This window comes from Carica papaya, chromosome 5 (genome assembly GCF_054855325.1).
Source record: "Carica papaya isolate Zhongbai chromosome 5, ASM5485532v1, whole genome shotgun sequence".
Classification (NCBI taxonomy): Eukaryota; Viridiplantae; Streptophyta; class Magnoliopsida; order Brassicales; family Caricaceae; genus Carica; species Carica papaya.
In genome coordinates this window covers 19991846-20017431 of record NC_142313.1, presented here as the reverse complement: position 1 = coordinate 20017431, position 25586 = coordinate 19991846, and the positions used below count along the sequence as shown (strand labels likewise).

At 34.8% G+C, this 25586-nt stretch overlaps 2 protein-coding genes across 2 annotated transcripts; one reads left to right on the top strand and one right to left on the bottom strand.

Moving 5' to 3' along the window:
- Positions 1-11725: 11725 nt before the first annotated feature.
- LOC148254926 (uncharacterized) lies at positions 11726-16172 on the bottom strand. The gene is made up of 7 exons (XM_088220508.1): positions 16003-16172; positions 15670-15909; positions 15073-15193; positions 14794-15010; positions 12505-12593; positions 12071-12396; positions 11726-12005 (listed from the first exon to the last, which is right to left on the bottom strand). Exons 1-7 carry the CDS (start codon positions 16170-16172, stop codon positions 11726-11728), a joined length of 1443 nt encoding a protein of 480 aa, XP_088076634.1.
- Positions 16173-18824: 2652 nt separating this feature from the next.
- Positions 18825-19956, top strand: LOC148254925 (uncharacterized). Its single transcript, XM_088220507.1, has 3 exons — positions 18825-19074; positions 19295-19386; positions 19693-19956. Exons 1-3 carry the CDS (start codon positions 18825-18827, stop codon positions 19954-19956), a joined length of 606 nt encoding a protein of 201 aa, XP_088076633.1.
- The last annotated feature ends 5630 nt before the right edge of the window (positions 19957-25586 follow it).

Here is a 25586-nt window from a genome sequence, read left to right as displayed (position 1 = left end):
CTCTTTGTAGTAGTCTTCTACACTCTTGTTCCCTTGTATAATGCCTTGCAATTTTTTATGTAAGTCCCTATAGTAGTGAGTAGGAACAAAGCGCCTTCTCATGATAGCCTTCATTTCGGCCCAAGTGGAAATAGGTCTCTTTCCATTTCTCCTTTTACTTGTGATGAGTTGCACCCACCACACAATGGCATACTCTCCAAACTCCACGACCACAAGCTTTATCATTTTCCTCCGAATAATTGTAGCACTCAAAAATAAGCTCCGCCTTGCGTTCCCATTCAAGATAAGCATTCGGATGATTCTTGCCTAGAAACGATGGAATTTTCATTTTGATGCTCACGATGTTTTTATCAAGATCGTTTCGACCCCTACCATAATTTCGACCTTCATTGACCAAAGTAGCTTGGTCATCAAATCCTTCCTCCACTTCCTCATCAAAAGGTGGTGTTGGAAGTCTTATTGCCCTTGGATTGGTTTGGGAAGCTTCCCCTCTCATAAAATTTAACTCACGTTGTTGTTTCTCTAGTTTCTCATTCATGTTGCCAATAGCTAGTTGAATCCTCTCAAATTGTTGTTGCATTGCTTTGAGGATGAATTCTTGATATTTTGATGTTCTTTCACTCCCTTGTGGCTCCATCTTCAAATCTAAAATTTTAATGACAAAAAAAAAAAAGATTGCAACCTCACAAATCACTCCCTCACGTGTTTACTCTCTAGTATGGACACTCGTGTTTCACTCAATTTTGGCTTTCCCTTTTTTGAGCTCACACTCTCTTACTTTTTACCACTCAAGAAATTTTTTATAACTTTATACAAAAGGGTCAATTCAAACAACAATTAATTATCACTATGCACTCAAATTTAATTAGCGATAACGAAGAATTCCTGAAGAAACAAGATACACGAATTCAACTCTATAAGCAAACTAGCACAATCTAAATAATGGAGAGCACACACTTGACATAGTGATGCGGAACCCCAAGACCCTTGCTTGAACCTTAGAACTCTTCAATCAGTTTAGAACGGAATTTAGATCAAAAGTAAAAAAAGAATCAAATTTGTTCAATCACCCAAACGGTAGAAGTTAAAGAGAACCTAAGAAAGATAAATGATATCCCTTGAACCTAATCCAAATAAGCACCAAGAACAATTGAAATAGGAAATTAAAATTGAAATAGTGATAACAATTGTATTCTAAATCAACACCTTGTGCATAAAGTGAAAAGAAAGCCAAAACGCTCTCAACTCAATTCTGAAATGTTTGATTACAACTCTTGATGTCCACAAAGAAGAGTTCCTTTGGTATTTATAGCCAAAGAAATCAATGATAAGTTACATTACAATAACTACAATTGTAACTCCCACAATAACTAGGTTAATTATGTGGTAATTACAATTGTAACTCCAACAATAACTAGGCTAATTATAGGCATGTAATTGTTATGTAACTCCAATCTTCTTAACCAACAACACTAATTGTTTGTGGCACTATATAGTTATGGGCTCATTCTTGTAATAACACTAAGACAAGACTTAAGTCCAAAATGAGTTATACTTCACTATATGGGCTTAATTAACTCAAATTAAAATAAAATAATCCAAAATACTTAAAACAACTCAACTAATCCAATTCATACATAAGGCTTATTCATCCATTATCAATAAGACTCAAACAAGCCCAAATTATCCCAAATCACTTAAATCCAATTAAAGTTACAAATTTGGGATGTTCAAAAAGCTCATATTTGAACTTTCCACAATTGGCTAGCCCATCATCCACGTTTTTGAGTAAAAACTTGGAGCAACTCTTTAAGCTTCTTTGCCTTTGATCTTGTTATTGGTCCGCTGAAACTTTCTAGATTTGGAACTGTATTTGTGTTTACATGAAATTTGCTCCAAGTTACCTTTTGATGCTCTTTGAGTATCTTGAGTGTTTTTAGCCTTGTTTGCATCACAAACAAGCCCAAATTATCCCAAATCACTTAAATCCAATTAAAGTTACGAATTTGAGCTGTTCAAAAAGCTCATATTTGAACTTTCCACAATTGGCCAACCCATCATCCACATGTTTTTGAGTAAAAACTTGGAGCAACTCTTTAAGCTTCTTTGCCTTTGATCTTGTTACTGGTCCGTAGAAACTTTCCAGGTTTGGAATTGTATTTGTATTTACATCATTTGAAATTTGCTCCAAGTCACATTCTGATGCTCTTTGAGTATGTTGAGTGTTTTTAGTCTTGTTTGCATCACAAACAAGCCCAAATTATCTCAAATCACTTAAATCCAATTAAAGTTACGAATTTGAACTGTTCAAAAAGCTCATATTTGAACTTTCTACAATTAGCAGCCCATCATCCACATGTTTTTGAGTAAAAACTTGGAGCAACTCTTTAAGCTTCTTTGCCTTTGATCTTGTTACTGGTCCGCTGAAACTTTTCAGGTTTAGAACTGTATTTGTGTTTACATCATTTGAAATTTGCTCCAAGTCACCTTCTGATGATCTTTGAGTACCTTGAGTGTTTTTAACCTTATTTGCATCATTTCCCCTCCCCTCAAAAGGATTCTTCCTCGAATCAATTCCTGCATCAATTTCAAAAGGGGATAAATATGATATGTTTAATGTAGCCAAAACATATTACTCACCTAGTAGGTCCACTTTGTAGGCATTTTCATTGATTTTGGCTATGATTTGAAATGGACCATCCCCATGAGCATCCAACATAGATTTCGGTTTTGATGGAAATCGTTCCTTGCGCATATGAACCCACACCCAATCTTCGGGTTCAAATGAAATCTAGCACTTTCCTTTATTGACATGGGATGCTACTTGTTCATTTTTCTTTTCAATATTCTGCCTTGCTTTTTCATGAATTGCTTTAACCATTTTTGCTTTCTTATGTCCATCCAAATTAGAAAAGTCACTTATAGGAATAGGCAACAAATCAAGTGGAGTTAAGGGATTAAAATAATACACAATTTCAAAAGGAGAAAACTCAGTAGAAGAATATATACTCCGATTATAAGCAAATTCAACAAATGGTAGCATATCTTCCCAAGTTTTAACATTCCTTCTAATTAAAGCACGTATAATGTACCAAGTGTTCTATTTACTATTTTAGTTTGACCATCCGTTTGTAGATGTAAAGTAGTATAAAATAAAAGTTTGGTCCTAAGTTTGGACCACAAAACTCGCCAAAAGTGGCTTAAAAACTTAACATCCCTATCGGACACAATGGTTTTAGAAATTCCATGCATTCTAACAACTTCGCGGAAAAACAAATCCGCTGTGTGTGGCATCATCTGTTTTGTGACATGGTATAAAGTGTGCCATTTTGGAAAAACGATCAACAACAACAAAAATATTGTGTCTCGGCCTTTTCTAGTCCTAGGCAAACCCAACAAAAAGTCCATAGAAATATCAACTCAGGGATGTATAGGAAAGGGTATATGGCATATATAATCCATGTGGTTGAACTTTAGACTTAGCTTGCCTACATGAGATGCACTGCGCATAAATTTTCTCAACATGTTTGCGCATATTAGGCCAAAAAAAATGTTCATGTAAAATGCTCAAAGTTTTGCCAATCCCAAAATATCCAATTAAACCACCACTATGTGCTTCACGAACAAGCAACTCTCTAATAGAACTATTAGGCACACATAATTTTCCCTTTTTAAATAGTAAACCATCATGCCTATAAAAGTCTTGAAATACCACATGTTCACAAGCCACATAAACATTTGAAAAATCACTATCATGCACGCACAATTCTTTGAAATGCTCAAATCCCAACAATTTTGTAGAAAGAGTAGAGATAAAACTGTACCTTCTTGAAAGCGCATCAGTTACCACATTTTCTTTTCCTTACTTATATTGGATCACATATGGGAAGGACTCTATGAATTCTACCCATTTTACATGTCGTTTATTAAGCTTGCCTTATCCTTTCAAATGCCTCAAAGATTCATGATCGGTATGAATCACAAATTCTTTTGGTAACAAATAATGTTGCCATGTCTCTAATGCTCTTACCAAAGCATAAAACTCTTTATCATAGGTGGAATAATTCAGTTGTGCACCATTGAGCTTCTAACTGAAGTAAGCAATGGGTCTTTTATCCTGCATAAGAACAGCACCTATCCCAAGCTCAAAGGCATCACATTCAATTTCAAAAGTTGAATAAAAAATAAGCAATCTTAATAAAGGTGCAGTACATAACTTTTCCTTCAATAAGGAAAACGCATGTTCTTGTTCTTTTCCCCAAACAAATTCCTTATCTTTTTTCATGATTTTAGTTAAAGGGGCAGCAACGACACTAAAATCTTTTACAAATCTCCTATAGAAACTTGTCAAACCATGAAAACTACGTACCTCACTTACACTTTTAGGTGTCGGCCACTCTTGAGTAGCCTTTACCTTTTCACTATCTACTTCGATTCCTTTTGCACTCATGATATATCCTAAGAAAATGATGCGATCAATACAAAATGTACATTTCTTCATGTTAGCATATAGTTGAAATTTGCGCAATGTGTCAAACACTTGCCTCAAATGCATGACATGCTCATCAATAGATTTGCTATACACAAGAATGTCATCGAAGTAGACAACCATAAACTTTCTAATAAATTCACGTAAAAAATGGTTCATTAAATGCATGAAAGTACTTGGCGCATTAGTTAAGCCAAATGGCATAACCAACCACTCATATAACCCTTGTTTTGTTTTAAAACCAGTTTTCCATTCATCTCCTGGTTTCATTCTTATTTGGTGATAACCACTTTTAAGATTAATTTTAGAAAATACACAAGCACCATGCAACTCATCTAACATATCATCAAGTCGAGGTATTGAGTGTCAATATTTTACCGTTATTTTGTTGATGGCTTTACAATCAACACACATACGCCAACTACCATCTTTTTTGGGTACTAATAAGACGAGACTGCGACTGCGCATGGACTTAAACTTTCTCGAATGTGCCTATTTTGTAAGAGCTCCTTCACTTGCCTTTGAAGCTAAAGGTCTCCTCGGGATTGTTCCTATAGGTGGTCTATTTGTATGGCAGCCCCACATGTTACCTCATCACTATACTTCCCAATAGTAAAAGACACCCTCACTTGCTTATTAACTCTCACCTCCCTACTATTGTTAAGCCATTGCAGTTTATAGGGTTTAGGATGTTTTGTAGTTTCCAAACCCAGTTTATCAACAAATAAGGTACTAGCCACGTTTACACAACTACCCCCATCAATAATCATGCTACACAATTTTCCATTCACTAGATATCTAGAATGAAAAATGTTCTCTCTTTGCAACTTAACCCCCTCATCATCATTCCTTACTTACATATTCAAAGCACATCTAGAAACCAACAATCTACCTTCCATAGGTGTTTCCCCATCACTACAATCCTCCACATCATTCTCATCATCCGTTTCAACACCATCACCACGCATCACCATTACCCTTTTATTTGGGCATTGAGATGCAATATGACCAAAACCCAAGCATCTAAAACACTTACATCTCTATTCCTAGGAGTTTGAGAGTTAGAAATACCTTTGTTTTTATTATCATTAGCATCTTTTGGCTTGGTTTTGTATCTCTTTTGAATTGGACAGCCTTGTTATCTCCCCTCCAATTCGGTTTCCAATTGGAATTTTGGGCCGAGTAAGTGTTGGCTTGCCTTGTGTTCCCCTTTCTCTTTAATTATCTTTCAATCTTTATAGCTATGTGCACCATATCATCAATCTACACATAATGTTGAAGCTCTACAATGTTGGCTATGTCTTTGTTAAGGCCATTTAAGAACCTTGCCATAGTAGCTTCCCTATCCTCATCAATATTAGCCCTTATCATGGCTATCTCCATCTCTTTTTAGTAGTCTTCTACACTCTTGTTCCCTCGTATAAGACCTTGTAATTTTGATGTAAGTCCTATTTTGGTGAGTAAGAACAAAGCGCCTTCTCATGATAGCCTTCATTTCGGCCTAAGTGGAAATAGATCTCTCTCCACTTCTCCTTTTACTTGTGATGAGTTGATCCCACCACACAATGGCATACTCTCCAAACTCCACGGCCGCAAGCTTTATCTTTTTCTCCTCCGAATAATTGTAGCACTAAAAAATAAGCTCCCCCTTGCGCTCCCATTCAAGATAAGTATTCGGATCATTCTTGCCTAGAAACGATGGGATTTTCATTTTGATGCTCCCAATGTTTTTATCAAGATCGTTTTGACCCCTACCATAATTTCGACCTTCATTGACCAAAGTAGCTTGGTCATCAAATTCTTCCTCCAGTTCCTCATCAAAAGGTGGTGTTGGAAGTCTTCTTGCCCCTGGATTAGTTTGGAAAGCTTCCCCTCTCATGGAATTTAACTCACGTTGTTGTTTCTCTAGTTTCTCATTCATGTTGCCAATAGCTAGTTGAATCCTCTCAAATTGTTGTTGCATTGCTTTGAGGATGACATCTTGGTCTTTTGATGTTCTTTCACTCCCTTGTGGCTCCATCTTCAAATCTGAAAATTTAATGACAAACAAAATAGATTGTAACCTCACAAATCACTCCTTCACGTGTTTACTCTCGTAGTATAGGCACTCGTGTTTCACTCAATTTTGGCTTTTACCCTCTTTTGAGCTCACACTCTCTTACTTTTTAACACTCAAGCAATCTTATATAACTTTATACAAAATGAACAATTCAAACAACAATTAATTATCACTATGTACTCAATTTTAATTAGAGATAACAAAGAATTCCTAAAGAAACAAGATACACAAATTCAACTCTAAAAGTAAATTAGAACAATCTAAACAATGAATAGCACACACTTGATATATAAATAAGTGTATGATGATTTTTATGTTAATTAGGCAACAATGAATCAATATTATTTACCTCAAGATATAATAAGAAGCAAATGGGCAGAAATATTAAATGAAAACTAAAGATGCAAGGAAAAAAAATGGTGAATATGGAATTTAATGCACAAAACTTGTAATTCTCTTATAAAACCACAAATTATCATCCAAAATACTCATATTAAGTGAAACAAATAGTTTTAGATGAAAACAAACTCAATTGAGGTGAGTTGTTTCCAAAACAGCCCCAAAAATTACACAAACAATCTCAACCAAACAAACAGCCTTGAAACGAGTTTCCCTTTTAAATTTTAAATGTATTTGAATGTTATATGAGATAAATAAAAGGGAAATAATAGCAGCTGTGTCAATTACACAAGGTAGAATATGTGGAAATGTGTTTTGCACAATTAAGCAAATTAGGCTAATATGATTTTTTTTTTGCCGAATGTAAATTTGTCTCTTTTTTTTTGTAAGAAATAATGAAAATAAAGACAACAATATAAGAATAGATTAATTTACTTGGTGAACCAATGCTCTGATACCAAATGATGCGGAACTCCAAGACCCTTGCTTGAACCTTAGAACTCTTTAATCGGTTTAGAACAGAATTTAGATCATAATTTAAAAAGGAATCAAATTTGTCTAATCACCCAAATGGTAGAAGTTAAAGAGAACCCAAGAAAGATAAATGATATCCCTTGAACCCAATCCAAACAAGCACCAAGAACAATTGAAATAGGAAATCAAAATTGAAATACAAGTGATAACAATTGTATTCCAAATCAACACCTTGTGCATAAAGTAAGAAGAAAGGCAAAACACTCTCAATTCAATTCTAAAATGTTTGATTACGACTGTTGATGTTCCCCTTTCTCTTTAATTGTCTTTCAATCTTTATAGCCATGTGCACTATATCATCAATCTCCACATAATGTTGAACCTCTACAATGTTGGCTATGTCTTTGTTAAGGCCATTTAAGAACCTTGCCATTGTAGCTTCCCTATCCTCTTCAATATTAGCCCTTATCACGGCTATCTCCATCTCTTTGTAGTAGTCTTCTACACTCTTATTCCCTTGTATAAGGCCTTGCAACTTTTGATGTAAGTCCCTATAGTGGTGAGTAGGAATAAAGCACCTTCTCATGATAGCCTTCATTTCGGCCCAAGTGGAAATAGATCTCTCTCCATTTCTCCTTTTATTTGTGATGAGTTGATCCCACCACACAATGGCATACTCTCCAAACTCCACAGCCGCAAGCTTATTCATCCATTATCAATAAGACTCAAACAAGCCCAAATTATCCCAAATCACTTAAATCCAATTAAAGTTACGAATTTGGGCTGTTCAAAAAGCCCATATTTGAATTTTCCACAATTGGCCAGTTCATCATCCACATGCTTTTGAGTAAAAACTTGGAGCAACTCTTTAAGCTTCTTTGCCTTTGATCTTGTTACTGGTCCGCTGAAACTTTCCAGGTTTGGAACTGTATTTGTGTTTACATCATTTGAAATTTGCTCCAAGTCACCTTATGATGCTCTTTGAGTATCTTGAGTGTAGCCTTGTTTGCATCACCCAATCTCTGGGTTCAAATGAAATCTTGCGCCTTCCAATTAAAGTACGTAATAATGTACCAAGTGTTCTATTTACTACTTCAGTTTGACTATCCGTTTGTGAGTGTGAAGTAGTAGAAAATGAAATTTTGGACCACAAAACTCGCCAAAAGTGACTTAAAAACTTAACATCCCTATTGGATACAATGGTTTTAGGAATGCCATGCATTCTAACAACTTCGCGAAATAAACAATTCCGCTGTGTGTGTGGCATCATCTGTTTTGTGATATGGTATAAAGTGTGCCATTTTGGAAAAACGATCAACAATAACAAATATTGAGTCTCGACCTTTTCTAGTCCTAGGCAAACCCAACAAAAAGTCCATAGAAATATCAACCCAAGGATGTGTAGGAATGGATAATGGTATTTGAAAGGGCGAGGCAAGCTTAATAAACGACATGCAAAATGGGTGGAATTTATAGAGTCCTTCCCATATGTGATCTAATATAAGCAAGGAAAAGAAAATGTGGTAGCTGATGCGCTTTCAAGAAGGTACAGTCTTATCTCTACTCTTTCTACAGAGTTGTTGGGATTTGAGCATTTCAAAGAATTGTATGTGCATGATAATGATTTTTCAAATGTTTATGTAGCTTGTGAACATGCAGCATTTCAAGACTTTTATAGGCACGATGGTTTTCTATTTAAAAAGGAAAAATTATGTGTGCCTAATAGTTCAATTAGAGAGTTGCTTGTTCGTGAAGCACATAGTGGTGGTTTAATGGAATATTTTGGGATTGACAAAACTTTGAACATTTTATATGAACATTCTTTTGGCTTAATATGCATAAATATGTTGAGAAAATTTGTGTGCAGTGCATCTCATGTAGGCAAGCTAAGTCCCTATTTTGGATTATATATGCCATTACCCATTCCTACACATCCTTGGGTTGATATTTCTATGGACTTTCTATTGGGTTTGCCTAGGACTAGAAAAGGCTGAGACTCAATATTTGTTGTTGTTGATCATTTTTCCAAAATAGCACACTTTATACCATGTCACAAAACAGATGATGCCACACACATAGCGGATTTCTTTTTCCGCGAAGTTGTTAGAATGCATGGCATTCCTAAAACCATTGTGTCCGATAGGGATGTTAAGTTTTTAAGCCACTTTTGGCGAGTTTTGTGGTCCAAACTTGGGACCAAACTTTTATTTTCTACTACTTCACATCCACAAACGGATGGTCTAACTGAAGTAGTAAATAGAACACTTGGTACATTATTACGTATTTTAATTGGAAGGAATGTTAAAACTTGAAAAGATACGCTACCATTTGTTGAATTTGCTTATAATCGGAGTATACATTCTTCTAATGGGTTTTGTCCTTTTGAAATTGTGTATGGTTTTAATCCCTTAACTCCACTTGATTTGTTGCCTATTCTTATAAGTGACATTTCTAATTTGGATGGACATAAGAAAGCAAAAATGGTTAAAGCAATTCATGAAAAAGCAAGGCAGAACATTGAAAAGAAAAAAAATGAACAAGTAGCATCCCATGTCAATAAAGGAAGGTGCAAGATTTCATTTGAACCCGGAGATTGGGTGCGGGTTCATATGCGCAAGGAACGATTTCCATCAAAACAGAATAGAATAGAATTTATATCTCCAGTAAAAAGGAAGCAAATTTGTTCAATCACCCAAATGGTAGAAGTTAAATAGAAACTAAGAAAGATAAATGATATCCCTTGAACCCAATTAAAACAAGCACCAAGAACAATTGAAATAGGAAATCAAAATTGAATACAGGTGATAATAATTGCATTCCAAATCAATATTATGTGCATAAAGTGAAAAGAAAGCCAAAACGCTCTCAACTCAATTCTGAAATATTTGATTACCACTCTTGATGTCCACAAAGAAGAGTTCCTTTGGTATTTATAGCCAAAGAAATCAATGATAAGTTACAATACAATAACTATAATTGTAACTCTCACAATAACTAGGCTAATTATGCGATAATTACAATTGTAACTCCAACAATAACTAGGCTAATTATAGACATGTAATTGTTATGTAACTCTTTGTAACTCCAATCTTCTTAACCAACACCACTAATTATTTGTGATACCATATACTTATGGGCTCATTCTTGTAATAACATTAAGACAAAACTTAAGCCCAAATGAGTTACACTTGACTATATGGACTTAACTCAAACTAAAATAAAACAATTCAAAATACTTAAAACAACTCAACTAATCCAGTCAATACACAAGGCTTATTTACCCATTACCAATAAGACTCAAACAAGCCCAAATTATCCCAAATCATTTAAACATAATTAAAGTTACGAATTTGGGCTGTTCAAAAAGCTCATATTTGAACTTTTCACAATTGACCAGCCCATCATCCACATGTTTTTGAGTGAAAACTTGAAACAACTCTTTAAGCTTCTTTGCCTTTGATCTTGTTACTAGTCCACTAAAACTTTCCAGGTTTGGAACTCTATTTGTGTTCACGTCATTTGAAATTTGCTCCAATTCACCTTTTGATGCTCTTTGAGTATCTTGAGTATTTTTAGCCTTGTTTGCATCACCAAATATGGTGTTTTCTTTCCATCTAAATTAGTTCTTTCATTACATGGTAAAGGAACAAAATCCAAAGGAGTTAAAGGATTAAAACTATAAACAACTTCAAATGGTGAATAACCAGTAGTAGAATGCACAACTCTATTATATGCGAACTCAACAAATGGAATGCACTCTTCCCAATTCTTCAAATTCTTTTAGACAAAAGCACGCAACAAAGTTCCTAGAGATTCACAACTTCAGTTTGACTATCAGTTTGTGGATGACAAGTAGTAGAAACTAACAACCTAGTTCCTAATTTACTCCACAAAACTTTCCAAAAATAACTTACAAATTTAGCATCCCTATCACTTATAATTGTTTTTGGAATGCCATGCAAATGTACTACTTCCCTAAAGAACAGATTTGCAATGTTAGTGGCATCATTAGTTTTATTACAAGGTATGAGATGCGACATCTTTGAAAACCTTTCAACCACTATAAAAATTGAATTTTTTTTTCCCTTGATCTAGGCAAACCCAAAACAAATCCATTGAAATATCAATCCAAGGTTCACTAGAAACAGGTCTTTGTGTACACAATCCTTGATTCAAAACTTTAGATTTTGCTTGTTTGCACACGACACATCTACCACAAATTCTTTGCACATCTTTCCTCATTTTAGGCCAATAGAAATGTTCTTTTAAAGTATCTAAAGTTTATGAAATACCAAAATGTCCCCTTAAACGAAGCTCTCCCCATGAGATTCTCTAACAAGCAACATTCGAATAGAACAAATAAGACTTATGCACAACTTATTCTCTTTAAATAAAAACCCATCCATTCTATAGAACTTACTGAATCCAACTATCTCACATGCCTTAAAAATGCTAGAAAAATCAGAATCATTTTCGTAAAGAGATTTAACATGTTCAAAACCAAGCATTTGAGCACCTAAAGCATTGAGTAAAGCACCTTCTTGAAAGTGCATCTGCCACAACATTCTCTTTGCCTTGCTTGTACTTAATCACATAAGGAAATGTTTCAATGAACTCAACCCATTTAGCATGCCTCTTATTCAACTTACCTTGCCCCGTTTAAGAACTTTAATGATTGATGATCAGTATGAATGACAACTTTTTTGGACCTCAGGTAATGCTGATAATTCCCCAAAGCTCGAATCAAAGCATAAAGTTCCTTGTCATAGGTAGAATAGTTCAATGAAGCACCATGGAGCTTTTCCCTAAAATAGGCAATTGGTCTTTTTCCTTGTATTAGAACAGCCCCACCACCAACAACTGAAGCATCACACTCAATTTTAAAAGTATTAGCAAAGTTAGGCAAAGCAAGAATAGGTGCCAAACAAAGGTTATCTTTTAACAAATTAAATGCTCGCTCTTGATCCTTATCCCACTTGAAAACACAATTCTTTTTTATTACTTCCGTAAGTAGTGCAGCAATGGTACTAAAGTCTTTAACGAATCGCCTACAAAAACTAGCCAAACTATGAAAACTTCTTACCTCACATGCCGATTTAGGAATAGGCCAGCTCTTAATAGCACTTACCTTCTCTTCATCAACTTCAATACCTTGCTTACTCAAAACAAGACCTAAAAACACAATTCGATCTAAACAAAAAGAACACTTTTTGAAATTAGCATACAATCTCTCTTTTCTCAAGGTGACTAAAACACTCCTCAAATGTGATGCGGAACCCCAAGACCCTTGCTTGAACCTTAGAACTCTTCAATCGGTTTAGAACAGAATTTAGATATCAAGTAAAAATGAATCAAATTTGTTCAATCACCCAAATGGTAGAAGTTAAATAGAACCCAAGAAAGATAAATGATATCCCTTGAACCCAATCCAAACAAGCACCAAGAACAATTGAAATAGGAAATCAAAATTGAAATATAAGTGATAACAATTGTATTCTAAATCAACACCTTGTGCATAAAGTGAAAAGAAAGCCAAAACACTCTCAACTCAATTCTGAAATATTTGATTACAACTTTTCATGAGCACAAAGAAGAGGTCCTTTGATATTTATAGCCAAAGAAATCAATGATAAGTTACAACACAATAACTACAATTGTAACTCCCACAATAACTAGGCTAATTATGTGATAATTACAATTGTAACTCCAACAATAACTAGGCTAATTATAGGCATGTAATTGTCATGTAACTCCTTGTGACTCCAATCTTCTTAACCAACACCACTAATTGTTTGTGGCACTATATAGTTATGGGCTCATTCTTGTAATAACACTAAGACAAGACTTAAGCCCAAAATAAGTTACACTTGACTATATGGGCTTAATTAACTCAAAGTAAAATAAAACAATCCAAAATACTTAAAATAACTTAACTAATCCAGCCCATACACAAGGCTTATTCACAATGACCAATAAGACTCAAACAAGTCCAAATTATCCCAAATCACTTAAATCCAATTAAAATTACGAATTTGGGCCATTCATAAAGCTCATATTTGAAATTTCCACTATCGGCCAACCCATAATCCACATGTTTTTGAGTGAAAACTTGGAGCAACACTTTAAGCTTCTTTACCTTTGATTTTGTTACTGGTCCACTGAAACTTTCCAGGTTTGGAACTCTATTTGTGTTTACATCATTTGAAATTTACTCCAAGTCACCTTTTGATGCTCTTTGAGTATCTTGAGTGTTTTTACCCTTGTTTGCATCATTCTCCCTCCCTTCAAAAGGATTCGTCCTCGAATCAATTCCTGCATCAATTTCAAAAGGAGATAAATCAAATATGCTAAATGTAGCCGAAACACTATACTCACCTGGTAGGTCCACTTTGTAGGCATTTTCATTTATTTTGGCTATGATTTGAAATGGACCATCCCCGCGAGCATCCAACTTAGATTTCTGTTTTGATGGAGATCATTCCTTGCGCATATGAACCCACACCCAATCTCCAGGTTCAAACGAAATCTTGCGCCTACCAATTAAAGTACGTAATAATATACCAAGTGTTTTATTTACTACTTCAGTTTGACCATCCGTTTGTGGATGTGAAGTAGTAGAAAATAAAAGTTTGATCTCAAGTTTAGACCACAAAACTCGCCAAAAGTGACTTAAAAACTTAACATCCCTATTAGATACAATGGTTTTAGGAATGCCAAGTATTCTAACAACTTCGCGAAAAAAACAAATCCGCTATGTGTGTGGCATCATCTGTTTTGTGATATGGTATAAAGTGCGCCATTTTGGAAAAATGATCAAAAACAACAAATATTGAGTCCCGGCCTTTTCTAGTCCTAGGTAAACCCAACAAAAAGTCCATAGAAATATCAACCCAAGGATGTATAGGAATGGATGACTTAGCTTACCTACATGAGATGCACTGCACACAAATTTTCTCAACATATTTGCGCATATTAAGCCAAAAGAAATGTTCATGTAAAATGTTCAAAGTTTTATCAATCTCAAAATGTCCCATTAAACCACTACTATGTGCTTCACGAACAAGCAACTCCCTAATAGAACTATTAGGCACACATAATTTTTCCTTTTTAAATAGAAAACCATCATGCCTATAAAAGTCTTGAAATGCCGCATGTTCATAAGCCACATAAATATTTGAAAAATCATTATCATGCACATACAATTCTTTGAAATGCTCAAATCCCAACAACTTTGTAGAAAGAGTAGAGATAAGACCGTACCTTCTTGAAAGCACATCAGCTACCACATTTTCTTTTCCTTGCTTATATTGGATCACATATGGGAAGGACTCTATAAATTCCACCCATTTTCCATGTCATTTATTAAGCTTGCCTTGCCCTTTCAAATACCTCAAAGATTCATGATCGATGTGAATCACAAATTTCTTTGGTAACAAATAATGCTGCCATGTCTCTAATTCTCTTACCAAAGCATAAATCTCTTTGTCATAGGTGGAATAATTCAATTGTGCACCACTGAGCTTCTCACTGAAGTAAGCAATGGGTCTTTTATCTTGCATAAGAACATCACCGTTATTTTGTTGACGGCTCTACAATCAACACACATACGTCAACTACCATCTTTTTTGGTGGGTACTAATAAGACGGGCACTGTGCATGGGCTTAAATTTTCTGGAATGTGCTCCTTTTGTAAGAGCTCCTCCACTTGCCTTTGAAGCTCTTTGGTCTCCTCAAGATTGTTCCTATAGGCTGGTCTATTTGGTATGGCAGCCCTGGGAATGAAGTCAATTTGATGCTCAATCCCTCTCAAAGGTGGTAAACCTTGAGATAGATCATCGAAAAAAACATTGCTAAATTCTTACAAAACTTCAACCACAACACTTGCCAAAGAAGGTCAAATTCGTTAGTAGAGAAACAAACTTCCTTGTATATGAGGACAATCATTGGCTTGTTAGAAAATAAAGCTTTTCTCACATCTCTCATTTTAGCATAAAAGCTCATTTTCTTTCCTTCATTATTTTCATGGTCGAATGCACCTCTCTTTCTTTTTCCTTTTGATCTTCATTTTTCCACTCTAATTTTCTCTCACTCTCTTTTCTTTTCTCTTTTTTTTTCTTTTCTTTTTCTCTCGGCCTCTCTTTGTGTGCATTCATCATGGGACTTTTCAAGTTGCATTTGGTCCTCAAATACTTGTTTAGGGGTTAAAGGAAGAAGAGTATACTTTTTGCTCTCTTTTTCTACAATGTACCTATTGAGATACCCATCATGCATCATTCTCCTATCCCATTGCCATGGTCTTCCCAACAAAATATGACTAGCTTGCATAGGAACTACATCACATGTCACCTCATCACTATACTTCCCAATAGTAAAAGACACCCTCACTTGCTTATTAACTATCACCTCCCTACTATTGTTAAGCCATTGCAGTTTATAGCGTTTAGGATGTTTTGTAGTTTCCAAACCCAGTTTATCAACAAACAAGGTACTAGCCACATTTACACAACTACCCCCATCAATAATCATGTTACACAATTTTTCATTCGCTAGACATCTAGAATGAAAAATGTTCTCTTTCTACAACTTAACCCCCTCATCATCATTCCTTATTTCCGTATTCAAAGCATGCCTAGAAACCAACAATCTACATTCCATAGATGTTTCTCCATCGCTACAATCCTCCAAAGGAGGCATTTCTTCCTCCACATCACTCTCATCATCCGTTTCAACATCATCACCACGCATCACCATTACCCTTTTATTTGGGCATTGGGATGCAATATGACCAAAACCCAAGCATCTAAAACACTTGATATCTCTATTCCTAGGAGTTTGGGAGTTAGAAATACTTTTATTTTTATTATCATTAGCATCTTTTGGTTTGGTTTTGTCATCTCTTTTGAATTGGACAGCCTTGTTGTCTCCCCTCCAATTCAGCCTCCAATTGAAATTTTATGCCGAATAAGTGTTGGCTTGCCTTGTGTTCCCCTTTTGCTTTAATTGTCTTTCAATCTTTATAGCCATGTGCACCATATCATCAATATCCACATAATGTTGAACCTCTACAATGTTGGCTATGTCTTTGTTAAGGCCATTTAAGAACCTTGCCATAGTAGCTTCCCTATCCTCTTCAATATTAGCCCTTATCATGGCTATCACCATCTCTTTGTAGTAGTCTTCTACACTTTTGTTCCCTTGTATAAGGCCTTGCAATTTTTGATGTAAGTCGCTATAGTAGTGAGTAGGAACAAAGCGCCTTCTCATGATAGCGTTCATTTCAGCCCAAGTGGAAATAGGTCTCTTTCTATTTCTCCTTTTACTTGTGATGAGTTGATCCCACCATATAATGGCATACTCTCCAAACTCCACGACCGCAAGCTTTATCTTTTTCTCCTCCGAATAATTGTGGCACTCAAAAATAAGCTCTGCTTAAAACAAAAACTAAGATTGCTTTCCTAGATTAAAATTTCTTTTAAGTTGCATTTCTCTCTAAGAACTCTGGTTTATCTTTCATTTCCTTGGTTGTGTTTCATTCAGATTATCTTTTGTTTCCTTCCAACTTGGTTTATTCCATTCCTCATTGTAATTCGACACTTTTGTATAAGCTTTGATTCTCTACAACGAATCTTAACAAGAGAATTGGAGTGGTAAGAGGCTGAGTGTGAGTTCATCTAGAGAAAAGCCAAAGTTTAAACACATAGTGAAATTGAGTGATACCATTATTTGAGTGAAACACGTGAGAGAGTGAAGTGAGGAACTATTCTTTTGCTTTCCTAACTTTCTTTTGTAGCTTAATACAAGATGAGTGGACAAGCAAATAATCCAAAAAATGAGAGAGATAGGTTCCAAGCCTTAACGGACCAAGAGTGTTGAGGAGTACTACAAAGAAATAGAAGTGGCCATGATTAGAGCAAATGTCAAGGAAGATAGTGAGGCTACAATGGCTAGATTTGTTAATGGTTTGAATAAGGAGATTTATAATGTGGTTGAATTGCAGCCTTATATGGAGCTAGAATATTTGTTTCACCTTGCTTTGAAGGTTGAGAAGCAATTGAAGAGAAAAGGTAACACGTCATTTTTCTTCCAACACTTCAACATGCAAATAAAATTGGAGGAAATGTGATAAGGCTTCGTCATCCAAGCCTAAGGCAGAATTGAAAGAGGTTCCTAAAGCATTCGGTTCTAGCAAAGATAAGAGTAAGCTTGACTCCACTACTAACGCAAGAAATATTAAATGTTTCTAGTGTCAAGGGGTAGGTCATTACAAGCAAGACTGTCCAAATTAAAGAACTATGTTTATGCTTGATGGAAAGTATTATTTGGCCAATGAAGAAGAGAATCAAGGAGAAATACCATCTTATGAAGATGCAATTCATGATGAAGATAAAGAATTTACCATGACAGAAAGTGAAAGGGTTCTTGAATATACAAGTCCAATAAGACGAATGCAATTAAAAAGAGAACTTGTTTCATACTAGATGTCTTGTGAAGGATCACATATGTGATGTGATAATTGATGGTGGCAGCATGACAAATGTTGCTAGTACTACTCTCGTAGAGAAGTTGGGACTGTCTACTACAAAACATCTACATCCTTACAAATTGACGTGGCTCAATGATTACGGGGATATAAGGGTGAGAAAGCAAGTTCTTGTGGCATTCAAAATAGGAAAGTATAAGGATGAATTGTTATTCAATGTAGTGCCTATGCATGCTGGTCATCTTTTGTTAGGACACCCTTGGCAATTTGATCGAAGGGTGATGCATAACAGTTTTACAAATCACTACACTTTTGAGAAAGACGGAAAGAAAATTACTCTTGTACCACTTTCACCAAAAGAAGTTTATGAGGGTGAGTTTAGAAGAATACAAAGTGAGAGAAAGCAAGAGTGAAGGAAAAAGTGAGAGGAAAAATGCGAGACATCCAAAAGTGAGCTTTTAAAAGAAAAGAGTAGAAAAAATGATGAAGTGAAAAGTGAGTTTGACAAAGAAAGGGGCAGAATTCAAATGAGTGTAAAAAGAAACAAGTGAGCTCGTATACAAGAAGGAGTGAAATTAAGGAAGTTTGATTTTTAAGGAAAAGTATACTTTGCTTATGTACAAGGAACTTTATCTGAACACTAACCACCTTAATGTTTCTTTGCCTAGTGTGTTTGTTTCTCTTTTGCATGAATATGAAGATGTCTTTCCGTAAGAGATAGCAAATGGATTGCCACCATTAGAGGTATTGAGCATCAAATAAATTTCATACCCGATGCCTCAATTCCAAACAAACAGTCTATAGAAGTAATCCCGAGGAGACCAAGGAGCTTCAAAGGCAAGTTTAGGAGTTGTTGGACAAGGGATTTGTTAGAGAAAGTATGAATCCATGTGTTGTTCCGGTATTGTTGGTGCCTAAGAAAGATGGTTCTTGGCGTATGTGTTGACTGCTGTGCGATTAACAACATTACGGTAAAGTATCGTCATCCTATTCCTAGGTTAGATGATATGCTTGATGAATTATATGGCTCTACTATTTTAAGCAAAACTGATTTGAAAAGTGGTTATCATCAAATTCGGATGAAAGAGGGCAATGAATGGAAAACTGCTTTCAAAACAAAGTATGGATTATATGAATGGTTGGTTATGCCTTTCAGTTTAAGTAATGCATCAAGTACTTTCATGAAACTTATGAATCATGTTTTGAAAATTTTCAATGGAAAATTTATTATTGTAAAATTTATTATTGTGTACTTGATCATATCCTTGCGTATTCAGAGATTTGAATAAACATGAAGAACATTTGAGGAGTGTTTTAGTTACCTTGAGAAAAGAGAGGTTGTATGGTAATTTCAAGAAGTGATCTTTTTGTTTAGATCGAATTGTGTTTTTAGGTTCTGTTGTGAGTAAGCAAGGTGTTGAAGTTGATGAAGAGAAGAAGGTTAGTGCTATTAAGAGCTGGCCTATTCCTAAATTGATAAGTGAGGTAAGAAGTTTTCATGGTTTGGCTAGTTTTTATAGGCGATTCGTTTAAGACTTCAGCTCCATTGGTGCACCACTTACGGAAGTAATAAAAAAGAATTGCGTTTTCAAGTGCGATAAGGATCAAGTGTGAGCATTTAATTTGTTAAAAGATAAGCTTTGTTCGGCACATTTTTTTTTTACTAACTTTGCTAATTCTTTTGAAATTGAGTGTGATGCTTCAGGTGTTGGTGTTGGGGCTGTTCTTATGCAAGGAAAAAGACCAATTGCCTACTTTAGTGAAAAGCTCCATGGTGCTTCATTGAACTAGTCTACTTATGACAAGGAACTTTATGCTTTGGTTCGAGCTTTGGATAATTGGCAGCATTACCTAAGGCCCAAAGAATTTGTCACTCAAACTGATCATCAAACATTAAAGTTCTTAAAGGGGCAAGGTAAGTTGAATAAGAGGCATGCTAAATGGGTTGAGTTTATTGAAACATTTTCTTATGTGATTAAGTATAAACAAGGCATAGAGAATGTTGTGGCAGATGCACCTTCAAGAAGGTATGCTTTAACTCAATGCTTTAGGTGAACATGTTAAATCTCTTTACGAAAATGATTCTGATTTTTCTAACATTTTTAAGGCATGTGAGAAAGTTACATTCGGTAAGTTCTATAGAATGGATAGGTAATTTAAAGAGAATAAGTTGTGCATGCTATTTATTCTATGCAAAGGTTGCTTGTTAAAGATCTCATGGGGGAGGTTTAATGGGACATTTTGATATTTTAAAAACTTTAGATACTTTCAAGGAACATTTCTATTGGCCTAAAATGAGGAGAGATGTGCAAAGAATTTGTGATAGATGTGTTGGGTGCAAACAAGCAAAATCTAAAGTTTTGAATCAAGGATTGTATACACCCTTTACCTTTTTCTAGTGAATCTTGGATTGATATTTTAATGGATTTTGTTTTGGGTTTGTCTAGATCAAGGAAAGGAAAAGATTCAATTTTTGTAGCGGATGATAGGTTTTCAAAGATGTCGCATTTCATACCTTGTAATAAAACTAATGATGCCACTAACATTGCAAATATGTTCTTTAGGAAAGTAGTAGGTTTGCATGGAATTCCAAAAACAATTGTAAGTGATAGGGATGCAAAGTTTCTAAGTCATTTTTGGAAAATTTTGTGGAGTAAATTAGGAACTAGGTTGTTGTTTTCTACTACTTGTCATCCACAAACTGATGGTCAAACTGAAGTTGTGAATTTCTCTCTAGGAACTTTGTTGTGTACTATTGTCCAAAAGAATTTGAAGACTTGGGAAGTGTGCATTCCATTTGTTGAGTTCGCATATAATAGAGTTGTGCATTCTACTACTGGTTATTCACCATTTGAGTTGTTTATGGTTTTAATCCTTCAACTCCTTTGGATTTTGTTCTTTTACCATGTAATGAAAGAACTAGTTTAGATGGAAAGGAAAAGGCATATTTGGTCAAAGAAGCTACATGAAGATGTGATCCGAAACCCGAGAATCAAAGATTACATCAAGAACTCTACATATATCTTTAGCATAGATAACTTAGAACCTTAAACAAATCCTCCTACTAAATCTACAACTAACCTGTAATTGAGAACTTGGGTGATTGGGATGAAAGAAGCAAGAATGAATAAACGCCATAAGATAACTTGATAAGTTAATTCAATTCTTGATACGACAAAAAGAATAAGAATTCTCACTTGTCAAAATTCTAGCAAAGGTAATGAAATTCATTCAATAATCGAAGTGTATCATATTACATTGCAAAAGGAGATATTTATAGGCTAAAACACCTAGATTTTTCGAAATGATCATAATTAGATGACCTAAGGAACATGAACATAATTTAAATGACCTAGGGAACATGGTATTAAATGACCTCAGAAAACATAGTATTAAATGACTTAGGGAAACATAAACATAATTTAATTATCTAAGAAATGACCAAAATGATCCTAGACATTCATTCTAAATTTTGTCCACACACTTGGACAAAATTAATGATCTTCTTTATTTTCTTTGACTTTTAAAATAGTTCATATGCGCTAAGTTCTTATTGTACATCTTTGTAGAAAGCCTTGAAATGTATGTTTTAGCTTCTTGGCTTGAAATTTTGCGATTGGACCAATTGGCATTGTAATATCTTCTTCATGCTTCTCTTGAATGTCTTTTCAACCCATGTCTGGATCATTCCCTCCTTCAAAAGAATTTGTTCTCGAATATGCATTTATATCAAACGGAGAAAGATCAGAAACGTTAAAAGTAGCGGACTTAGAATAGTCATCAGGGAGATCAATTTGATAAGCATTGTCATTGATTTTCTCCAACACTTGAAATGGTCCATTGCCTCTCGGATCCAACTTTGACTTCATTTGTTTTGGAAACCTTTCGTTTTGCATATGCACCCAAACCCAATCGTCAGGTTCAAGTATAAGTTGTTTTCACCCTTTATTAGCCCTTTGCGCATAAACTTGGTTCTTCTTTTTAATCTGCTCACATGCTTTCTTATGGATAGCTTTAACCATTTCAGCCTTCATCTTACCATCTAAACTAAAAATTTCACTTAAAGGTAATATTAAATCCAAAACAGTTAATGGATAAAAACCATACACAATTTTAAAAGGTGAAAAACTTGTAAAAGAATGAATAGTACGATTATATGCAAACTCAATGAACGGCAAACAATCTTCCCAAGTTTTCAAATTCTTACCAATAACAGCACGCAACAAAGTTTCCAAAGTTCGATTGACAACTTTAGTTTGACCATCAGTTTGTGGATGACCAATAGTCTTAGGTGCACCATGTAACCTTACTACTTCTCTAAAGAACATATCAGCAATGTTTGTTGCATCATCGGTTTTGTGACATGCAATGAAATGTGCCATTTTACTAAACCTATCAACTACCACAAATATACTATCTTTACCTCTTCTAGTTTTACGCAAAACCTAATACAAAATCCATAGAAATGTCAGTCCAAGGTTGAGTAGGAACTAGTAATGGAGTGTGTAAACCATGGGGTTTGGACTTAGATTTAGTCTGTATACATGCAATACAAGATGAACAAAGTTTCTCAACATCCCTACGCATGTTTGGCCAATAAAATGCTCAGTCATAATGTCCAAAATTTTATGCACACCAAAATGACCAATTAATCCCCCACTATGAGACTCAAAAACAAGCAATTCACGCAATGAACATGTACGCACACACAATTTTCTTCCACGAAATAAAAATCCCTCATGCTTATAAAACTTATCAAATTTAGCATGTTCACAAGCAGTATAAATATTGCAAAAATCAGAATCAGTAGCATACATATCTTTGAGTTGCTCAAATTCTAACAACTTAGAACTAAGTGAAGAAATAAAAACGTACCTTCTAGATAATGCATCTGCCACCACATTGTCTCTACGTTCCTTGTAACGAATCACATAAGGAAAAGTCTCAATGAACTCTATCCACTTTGCATGTCTTTCATTCAGCTTCCCTTGTCCCTTCAAATTCTTGAGGGGCTCATCATGATCAGTATGAATCACAAATTCTTTTGGAAGTAGGTAACACTGCCACACTTGTAGTGCACAAACTAAAACAAATAACTCCTTGTCATAAGTAGAATAGTTCAATGGTGCTTCATTTAACTTTTCGCTGAAGTATGCAATTGGACGTTTATTCTGCATCACATTCAATTTTAAAAATTTTAGAAAAATCACGTAAATAAAGAACAGGTATAGAACACAATTTATCCTTCAAAGTTTTGAATGCATGCTCTTGCTCCTCTCCCCATTTGAATCCAACCTCTTTTTTAACCACTGCAGTTAAAGGAGCAGCAATAGTTGAGAAATCTTTCATAAATCTTCTGTAAAAACTAGCCAGCCTGTGAAAACTCCTCACATCAGACACACTCCTAGGTGTTGGCCATTCTTATATAGCTTTCACTTTGACACTATCAACCTCAACTCTCTTTGCACTAACAATAAACCCTAAAAACACAACTTGATCAAGACAAAAAATACACTTATGTAAATTAGCAAACAATTATTCTTTTCTCAAAACTTCTAGAACAGTTCTAACATGCACAAGATGATCATCCAAAGACTTCATATAAATCAGAATATCATCAAAGTAAACCACAACAAATTTTCTAAGAAATTCATGCAAGACATAATTCATTAACCTCATGAATGTACTAGGTGCATTAGTTAAACCAAATGGCATAACCATCCACTTATACAAACCATATTTAGTTTTGAATACAGTCTTTCATTCATCACCTGGTTTCATGCGAATTTAGTGATATCCACTTTTCAGATCAATCTTTGTAAAAATACATGCATCATGCAATTCAAACACGTCATCTAATCTAGGAATAGGATGACAATACTTTACAGTGATTTTATTGACTGCATGACAGTCAACATACATCCTCCATGATCCATCTTTCTTAGGAACTAGCAACACAGGAACTGCACATGGACTCATGCTCTCCCTTACATACTCTTTTGCTAAGAGTTCATCTTCTTACCTTTGGAGTTCTTTTGTTTCATCTGGATTACTCCTATATGTTGGTCTATTAGGAATTGCAGAACTAGGGATGAAATCAATTGATGTTCATTAACCCTTAGAGGTGGTAATCTATTTGGCATATAATCTGGAAACACATCTTCAAACTCCTGCAATAAAGAAACAAACATACTAAGCATATTTGGCTTAAGGTTAGTTTTAGAGAAATAAAATTCTCTAAACCTAAGCACTATCAAAGCTTTCTTACTTGCATAAGCACTCCTTAATTCCCTTTCCTTTGAATACAAACCTAGTTTATTTTCACTCTTTTCTTCTCTCATTATACTTTTCTCTCTTGTGCTTCCCTCTGTCTTTTTCTCACTAGTGCAATCACTCACCAATGGGCTGTTTTTTTTTTTCTTTTCCAGCCTCTTTTTCCTCATTTCTTTTACTTTTCTCACTACTCGAATTCCCATTAGATGCTTTTATCATTTTCATTTTATCCTTATATACTTCTGAAGGAGATAATGGCCCAAGTGTGAAATCTCTATCATTCAAAGTAACTAAGTACCTATTTGTATACCCATCATATATGGCTCTTCTATCAAATTGCCAAGGTTTTGCCCTAACAACAAATGACCAGTTACATGGGTACTATATATCACATAATACTTCATCAGTATATCTAGATCTCAATGGAGAATAGAATTATAACTTGCTTAATCACCTTTACTTCTCCACAATCGTTTAACCTTTGCAGCTTATAGGGTCTTGGACTCCTACGATGCAAACAAGGCTAAAAATACTCAAGATCCTTAAAGAGCATCCAAAGGTGACTTGGAGCAAATTTCAAATGATGTGAATAAAAATAGAGTTTCAAACCTGAAAAGTTTTAACAGACCAATAACAAGATCAAAGGTAAAGAAACTTAAAGAGTTGCTCCAAGTTTTCACTCAAAAACATATGGATGATGGGCTGACCAATTATGGAAAATTCAAATATGAGCTTTTTGAACAGCCCAAATTCGTAACTTTAATTGGGTTAGGCAATGGAACCAAATGATGTGGAACCCTAAGACCCTTGTTTGAACCTTAGAACTCTTCAATCGGTGTAGAACATAATTTAGATAACAAGTAAAAAAGAATCAAATTTGTTCAATCACCCAAATGGTAGACGTTAAATAGAACCCAAGAAAGATAAATGATATCCCTTGAACCCAATCCAAACAAGCACCAAGAACAATTGAAATAGGAAATCAAAATTGAAATGCAAGTGTTAACAATTGTATTCCAAATCAACACCTTGTGCATAAAGTGAAAAGAAAGCCAAGCGCTCTTAACTCAATTATGAAATATTTGATTACAACTCTTGATGTCCATAAAGAAGAGTTCCTTTGGTATTTATAGCCAAAGAAATCAATGATAAGTTACAACGCAATAACTACAATTGTAACTCCTACAATAACTAGGCTAATTATGTGATTGATAATTACAATTATAAATCTAACAATAACTAAGCTAATTATAGGCATGTAATTGTTATGTAACTCCTTGTAACTCCAATCTTCTTAACTAATACCACTAATTGTTTGTGGCACCATATAGTTATGGGCTCATTCTTGTAATAACATTAAGACAAAACTTAAGCCCAAATGAGTTACACTTGACTATGTGTACTTAACTCAA

Coding starts and splice junctions, on each gene's coding strand:
- LOC148254925 (XM_088220507.1), top strand. CDS start 18,825: ATGGTTCTTGGCGTATGTGTTGACTGCTGTGCGATTAACAACATTACG. Junction 19,075..19,294: donor CAGTTTAAGTAATGCATCAA/GTACTTTCATGA, acceptor TTGTGTTTTTAG/GTTCTGTTGTGAGTAAGCAA. Junction 19,387..19,692: donor TTCCTAAATTGATAAGTGAG/GTAAGAAGTTTT, acceptor TCATTGAACTAG/TCTACTTATGACAAGGAACT.
- LOC148254926 (XM_088220508.1), bottom strand. CDS start 16,172: ATGGTGATGCGTGGTGATGATGTTGAAACGGATGATGAGAGTGATGTG. Junction 15,194..15,669: donor CATGATGGGTATCTCAATAG/GTACATTGTAGA, acceptor CTTCATTCCCAG/GGCTGCCATACCAAATAGAC. Junction 12,006..12,070: donor AAGTTCTTAAACGGGGCAAG/GTAAGTTGAATA, acceptor TATGTGATTAAG/TACAAGCAAGGCAAAGAGAA.